Source organism: Gastrolobium bilobum, unplaced genomic scaffold (assembly GCF_033153095.1).
Source record: "Gastrolobium bilobum isolate Gb01-03AN ecotype WA unplaced genomic scaffold, APGP_CSIRO_Gbil_v1 utg13847, whole genome shotgun sequence".
Lineage (NCBI taxonomy): Eukaryota > Viridiplantae > Streptophyta > Magnoliopsida > Fabales > Fabaceae > Gastrolobium > Gastrolobium bilobum.
In genome coordinates this window covers 18,064-26,018 of record NW_026896274.1, presented here as the reverse complement: position 1 = coordinate 26,018, position 7,955 = coordinate 18,064, and the positions used below count along the sequence as shown (strand labels likewise).

The window sequence follows — 7,955 nt, the reverse complement described above, 5'->3', positions numbered from 1 at the left end:
TATCACTGACACAAAAAATAAGAGAAAAAACTATAAAAAAACAAGAGAACCATTTCTATTTTTTTGTGTATATGTGACAAATAAATTATTTTTGTCACAATTATAGAAATATTTTCTCCTTAATTTATATTGAAATTTATTTATCTCATATTGCATGAGATAATTATCTCATGTAATAGAGATAAGATACTGAATCCATCTTCTTTTAAAAAAAAGAAAAAATAATAAATTTTATTATTTTATCTCTATTGCATTAAATAATTATCTGATGAGATAATTATTTTTCCCTTAATTTATATTATATAACCACTTTATTTAAGCCTCTAACTTGTCATAAAGACAGGTATAATTAGGCCAAAGTGAAAGGAACAAGGGACCCATTAGTCACTTCATGTGAATTAGATCACTGATCAACGATGCTTGCCAAGAGAGGTCACTGTATGGGTTGTCTTATCCTTTTATCTTTTTTAGCATTCTTCATATCTGAAAACTTGTTGGTATGCTCCAATGTGGCATCATATTGAATTTTTTTGTTCTTATAGAGTAACATCATACCAATAAAAGGTTCCCAATCAAGGTCCAAACAAACTAGGATGAATTAAATTTTAAGAGTCATACAATACCTGTGATATGAGATGCCCATGGGGCTATGGGAGGAGTCCTTGGACAAAAGTTTTACCTATACCTTGTCCTTATCTGCCACGGTGGATTTGTCTGAGATTTTACTATTTAAATCTTCCTCACATTAATGATTTTTTTATTTATAAAGTAAACCATAAATATTGGCTCCATATAATATAATATCTTCCTAGTAGTGACTTCCCATCATTTTCTATAAACTTGTTAAATATGCAAAGCGGGATAACATGGTACAAGCCACTTAATAACCTTTTTTTTTTTTTTGTAAATTCCACTTAATAACCTTTGTCTTAATGAAAACCAATCAAGTTTGAGAAAGAAAATTCCCTTAATACATCCAAATTCTAAAGTCAGCTATTAAAATTCTGATGGGCATTATTGTATGTCAATTATAAGGAAGAAGATAGTAGCCAAAATAAAATAGAAATAACTTGTGAACAAGGTCGGTTAATTAACATAGCGTTCCCTATGGGCAACTAAAGAGGCGAGTAAAAAGCTCACAAAGTAGCTCAGTTAGCAACTGAGTTCCCAAAGATTTGTTTGAGGTAGAGATTCAAATCATGTCTCAAGTAAATTTTTGAAAAATCTTTGAGGGTCAGAGGATGTGTCTCTCTTCTCGAATAGAAAATTAGTCTTATCCTTTCTCTGGTAGCGAAGCTCAATGCACCCGCTGTTCCAATGAGGACAGGGCTGGGCCGTACTCCCGAGGACAAGGTGACCGGAGGAGATTGAATGAGAATACCTCCAGGTTATAAAAAAAAAAAAAAAGGTGAGTAAAAGGTAATACATAAGAATCGATTTAGTTCAAATTTTGTTGATTACCCCCCAATCAACTGAATGTCACGCAGAAAGACAAGGTAGGTGGTGTAACAAGGTACAGAAGGATAAAAATAAAACAAGGTTCCATAGCAATAAATGAAGGAGAATAACAAGTTATACGTTTTAGGCATCTGTGGACTCAATTATGACATATACTTAATGTTTCTGATTGTAATGTTTATAGAAAAGAGGACCTGCTTCATAATAATTATTAACTTGGGAAGAATCGTGGTCAGCTTAAAATACTGTCCAATTCAAACTAGCATTAAACAAACACCAACTACCACCCCATGAGTCCTTCTGCAGTTCCATTTAAGAATGTGACACAGAAAGGTTACAGATGATTAGTCTCAGACTCTGCGTGTTTAATTATAGAAGCTTGAGTTAACCCTTCTACTCTTGTCATCAATCTGAGGTGTGCATTGTTTGCAAAGTGAGAACTTTTTGCCCATTGAACAGTATTTCATGTCTTGTAAATTACATGAAAATGACTTGACAGGTAGAGGAAGTATTTCATCTAAATTAATGTGATTTCACATTTGAACGACTCTAAAGAGTGCGGATTTCAAGTTTAATTGAATACAACGTGACAATGATAATTTGGAAAAATAAAGAAAATGGCAGTGAGGGTTTTCTCAACTAAAGGCAGAGTGCTTCAATACCAGAAAGGTCTATTTCATGGAACTAAAGTTCATGATCTTTCCATCTTGAACTAGATTTTGCGGTTCTCTCTCTCTAATAATAATAATAATAATAATAATAAAGATGCCAACATCAGCTTGGAACCACAAGACTAAACGAGGGGAAATTTATTTCAAGCTGAAAAAACCTACCTCTAACTACAAGGTTTTGAATTGGACTACCAGTCAAGCTGATGCCGCAAGACCTTCAAATGAAGTAACTTTTCAAGCACCATGCGAAACTAATAATCAAGTGAAAAATATAAAAATGATAGGCAATTCCACGACAGACACATCCTTAAGTTATCAAAAGATAATACCATATAAATAAAGGGTAAAATATGTGTCATTTTAAAGGATGTAAAATTGTATCATTTTAAGTGAGAGAAAGAGATAGATAAAGGAGGAGAGAAAGTGAAAAAATAAATAAAAGTGTGAGTCCCACCTATTTGTGAGAGTGAAAAGATGTAAATTATGTCATTTAAAAGAACAAACATTTTTCCCATAAATAAAAACATTGCCAAACTCATACATATTTATATGTTGCATAAAAAATTTTCCGTACAAATACACATTCAATTCAATAACTTGACATAAATATATATTTATTATCGTATTCATGATCATAAAGTATTATTCTACCCAAAAACATTGAACCAAATTTGAAGGCAAAAAAGGTCTAAGAATTTCTGAACTTGGTAGAGAATTCGATTATGGTTGGAAGTATCACCCAAAAACATTGAACCAAATTTGAAGGCAAAAAAGGTCTAAGAATTTCTGAACTTGGTAGAGAATTTGATTATGGTTGGAAATATCAATTGATTATGGTTGGAAAATTATGGTTGGAAAATTATGGTTGTAAAGGCGATATATATATATATATATATATATATATATATATATATATATATATATATATATATAACAAGCATGGGGCAGTGTCCACCTTTTTTTTAAACAGAACAGACATAATCTCAATGATTTCCCCAAAGAAACAAACAAGGCTCCAATTGCCTGTTGAAATAAGAGTGTTGCCGAGGGAATAGGGCTTGAAGTGATGCAACAATCCCACAGCCACAAGCAAGAGAGAAGCAACAAATGAAGCTCGCTGAAGAGGTATAATAAGATATGATCAACATACATAAGAGCAAAAACATAAGCAGATTATATGCTAAACCGCTCTTGAATTTCAGATATTCGACTGCTGATGCTAACCTGCAACAACTGTCGCATTTTAACAGGACAAAAGGAAGGGATGATATTACATCACTCATTATAAGATGAGAAGCAAACTCTAGATCATTACAAAACCAAGACCACATTCCCATGGATTCAAACCTCTCTATTGCAATGAACATCAAATTTTCAGCTGCTCCAAGCTCTGCACTGTCTCAGATTCTGGTGGAATGTTCTCAGTCTTGGTGTCTGTCTCCTGAGTTTTAGCAGGCAATTCATCTTCCTGGCTCTGGGCACTAATAGCAGGTAGATCATCTTTTCGGATGGGAACAGGTTCATCCTTTTGAACAGGTAGATCGACATATACCGGAATAGCTTGTTCATCTTTTTGAACCGGTTGAGCAGCATATACTGGATTAGCTTGTTCATCTTTTTGAATCGGTGAAGCAGCATGTACTGGAACAGCTTGTTCTTTTTGAACCGGTGGAGCAGCATATACTGGGATAGCTTGTTCATCTTTTTGAATCGGTGAAGCAGCATGCACTGGAACAGCTTGTTCTTTTTGAACTGGTGTACCAGCATATACTGGAACAACTTGTTCTTTTTGAACCGAAGGAGCAGCATATACTGGAACAGCTTGCCGAATATTGACTGGAGGAGCAACTCGTACATGGGGAGGAACCCGCATTACTTGATGGGAAATTGTGGCTGGTGGTGGAGAGAATACAGGTACTGCAGTCCTTACTGTCACCGGAGGTGCAATCCCCTGGCAAGGTGATCTAATTTGTCGAATGGGAACATAAGGTGCTGCTCCTGCTGCGGGGAACTTTGGGCGTCGGTTCCCTCGGCTTTCTAGTGTACAAGAGAGTGGTGGCATCATAAAATTGTCACTGGCAACTGCTGCTACTGGATGCCTGCTTCGAGGTGATGTCTTTCGGCAAATTAAGGGAAGTATTTTTGATGTAGTGGCAGGTGGAGGTTGAGGACTGGTTGGCCTGGCATTCTGAATGTGAAATGTCTTTGGAAATGGAATTGGAGCATTTGGATTTGACATTGCCATCTTTTCCTTCTGACGGTAGTTCATTAAGGCCCGCGCTATAGTGATCTGTTCTAATTCGTCATTGTTCTCTGGTTCAGTTGACGATCTTGCAGTTTCTTTTGCCACTGTCAAGAAATAAAAATATTGTCAATTCATATTTAACCATCTACATAAACAATAAAACCATATTCAATCCCGATTGGCGGCACAGAGTAGGCCGCTCTACGAATATTATGGATACAAGACGAATAATTTATACTGCACGTATATAAATGCTCAATTTAAAAAAAAAAATTTACCCAAAATTAAAGATATATTCGTCATTATTAACTAAAACCATTGTATAGACACACAACCACCATCAATCTAAGGCATGATTAACAAGTCAATAATCAAACAGCAAAATTGGAGCATGGAAGGGGGCATGGCTGGAAATAGAAGAGGCTGGGAACTTGCTGAAAATGAGCAAAGAGCAAATAAAAATGTGTACAAGTAACACATAACAACTGTCTTACAGAGGATGGATGCTGGAAAATGACAGTTTTGGCTGGAAAATGCTTGGGCTGCTGAGAGGTAGTCAAAAAACACGTTGGAAGAACACTGAGGTGCAAACATAGGGTGCAACTACTGGTTTTTCTATGGATGAAGGGATTCTAACCCAAAAATCCTTTGATGCATAAAAAACGAATAAAATCGCAAAAATATCTCTTAAAAATTGAGCGGCCAATGGTCAAAAGATGGACAAAACAGGGATTTTGTCCCTGTACATAGTTGCAGCAGCAATCGACACGAATTCATCCATGAAAGGCCGCAATCTCAACCGTAATCTGTGTGAAAGCAAAAAATGACACAACAGAGAACTCAAAGCAAGCAGAGGCCGCTCTGCCTGACATAGCAGCTATAGCGGTGCAATTTGCTGCTATTAACTACAATGCTTAAATAAGTTGAAGATGATCTTGGCCTTTACCTCAAAAAGTTGTGGAAATACACAGGAATGTTTATTATAGATGGTTTGTGCACTGCACCAGCAGTTCCGAAAGATCAAAATTTCAGCTCGGTTCACTTGTGACATGTCTTACCAGAACGACAAGAATTAGGTAAAAAGAACCGGCCTGTGTATTGCTACCGTTCCATTTCGTGGTTTATTTTGATGCCATATACACCAATACACCAGACAAATTGATGTAAAGTTCCAAACCTTTCCATGAAAGAAAATTTCGACAGAAGCTAGGTAACCACTTACATTGCTTTAGAGATGACCAAGATGCCATGGCTGCATTTTTCTCAGCTTGTTTCTTATTCTTGGCAGGTTCACCAGTAAATGTGATTCCAGCTAATTCTACTGTCCCCGTAAAAACAGGTAGGTGTCCTAAGCCTGACCTGAATGTTGTGTATTGTGGCAATGGAGCCCCCACCCTCTGCGCAATTTCCTGTAAAAGGTTCTTGTAGACTCCCGTTTCATCCTAAAAATTTGTAAATGATAAGCATATGAACAGTAAAATTATACAATTAAAACACACCATGCAACGTGAATAGATAAACATTTTAACGACAATAACAAAGACATAGAAAGAAGATATTGTGAATAAAATCCTCCTAGAATATGCATAAAATATATATTCTGAGGGAAGAAGAGAGGTATGTACAAACATAGGAAAAAGAATGGAACACTGTAACACATGCTGGGGGTCCTCCACATTCCAGTTTAGAAGTCTAGGGGAAGGTCAAAGGCTTAAGAAATTAAAAAAATAGACTTATAGATAATTTTCTTGGTTATTGGGTGAATCAAACAAATTATGTCCACAATTATTCTCTTTTGTTTTCTTCCATACAGGCAAGGTGCAGAGCCAGCAAAAAACCATATGCACTGGAAATTTACTAAGAGCAAACTTCTTTGCAAGTTATACAACATAGGAGTGGAAAGATCAACCCCTTTTAAAGAAACAAAGCTTATGTTCTCTTTCAATATTGGTTCATAATAAGACAAGCATGATTTAGGAACGATGATTGATAGTAACTGCAAAATTTCACCAATAATCTAAAATTCAAAATCGTGGTAACTAATGTACTCCACTTGAATAAAATAACTGCTTACTAAATTTACCTGTTCCCAATTTTATAATTCAGATACTACAACAGGTTCAAGCAAATTTTATTAAATGAAAATCAGTTGCATCATCATCATCCTTGTCAAACCAATAGAACAATTGGTTTCTCACAAAATGCAAAACCATCGAATAATGAGTTTAAAACATAACCAAAAGGACCACTGACATAGATGACAACATTCTAGGCAACAGAACAAACAAACAAGCTAAGAAACCTTACAAAACAAAACTGAGCACGTTTCACACTACACACAGTTACACCAGAAAGTGCAAGGGCATTTCAGTCATTATAGGAAAAGAAGACATGTTCAGGCGCCGACAGAAGCAGAGAGCGAAGTGACCAACAAAAAACAAGAGGAGAGAGAGAGAGAGAGAGAGAGAGAGACTTACGAGGATCCTAGCGGCGAGGGAGTGAGAGGGACCACGGTGGGAGAGAGAATTGAGGGCAACCTCGGCGGCGGAGTGCTCCGCCTGGCGCAGCGTGGAGCAGTACTGAGGGCTCTCGAAGATCTCGCCATTGAAGTTAACGGTGGCCTTGAACCGCGGCGCGTGATCAGGACCTTCCCGAATGCACGTGTAAGAAGGAAGGTTGAAGCAACTACGCTGTGCCAGCTCCTGAAGCTGGTTCTTGTACATTTTCCACTCTGCGATTCAACCTCACTTTCTCTCTCCGGAAAGTGGGTGAATGGCGCTTCAACCACACTCAGATCCGATCGGGTCGGATTCCGGGTCGGACTCCCCCGCCCAAAAGGAAAAGACTTTCCTCCTTCTGCCGGAAAATTAGCTCCGGTGAAATAAAGGGTCTTAACAGTTTTAGGATTTCAAGTTGCAGAAATGAGATGAACCTAGAGAGAGAAGTGCTGCAGCAGAAAGCAAAAGAAACCAGAAGAGAAGAGAAGAGAAGAGAGAGAAAGTGAAGAAGTGAGAAAAAAAGACGATGATAGATGTAAATTTTTTTGTTTTGGGGGCAAATATTAAATAATTTATTAAATTGAAAACGTTATTTATTGCTTTGTTAGTAGGAGTCAACTCAAACGTTTGGCGTGCATGGATGTGATATTTTCCCTGGATTTTCCTATGTTTTTGTGATAATGGTTTTTTTCTTAATCTTGGTTGGCCCTTATTTGTAGGTGCAACTTGTTAATTATTTTGATTTTAAAGTACTATATGCTTAACATTTTTTTGTTTTTAAATTGAAATGCAATAATGCGTAGTTTGAAACTGAGAAACAATTATGTTTGAGCCAGCCAGGAAGCAAAACTTCACCAGTATTAACCTGGAAACTCTCTTTGGTTTATGATTTTCTTTTCGGAAATATTTTTATCATGTTACGTAAAAAAAACTTATTTCATGTGACACATTTATTGAAATCTGAGCCAATATTTCTTTTTTGAATAAATGTCTTTTTTGGTCTTCAGCAAATTTTACGATGACCGCTTTAGTCCCTAGCAAATAAAAAGACCCATTGTGGTCCCTCAGAAATTCAAAATGGAT

General features: G+C 36.5%; 1 protein-coding gene across 1 annotated transcript; it reads right to left on the bottom strand.

The window, feature by feature from the left end:
- Positions 1–3,256: 3,256 nt before the first annotated feature.
- On the bottom strand, positions 3,257–7,391 carry LOC133298584 (double-stranded RNA-binding protein 2-like). The gene is made up of 3 exons (XM_061497913.1): positions 6,852–7,391; positions 5,597–5,816; positions 3,257–4,478 (listed from the first exon to the last, which is right to left on the bottom strand). Exons 1-3 carry the CDS (start codon positions 7,095–7,097, stop codon positions 3,496–3,498), a joined length of 1,449 nt encoding a protein of 482 aa, XP_061353897.1. The 5' UTR covers positions 7,098–7,391; the 3' UTR covers positions 3,257–3,495.
- Between the last annotated feature and the right edge of the window lie 564 nt (positions 7,392–7,955).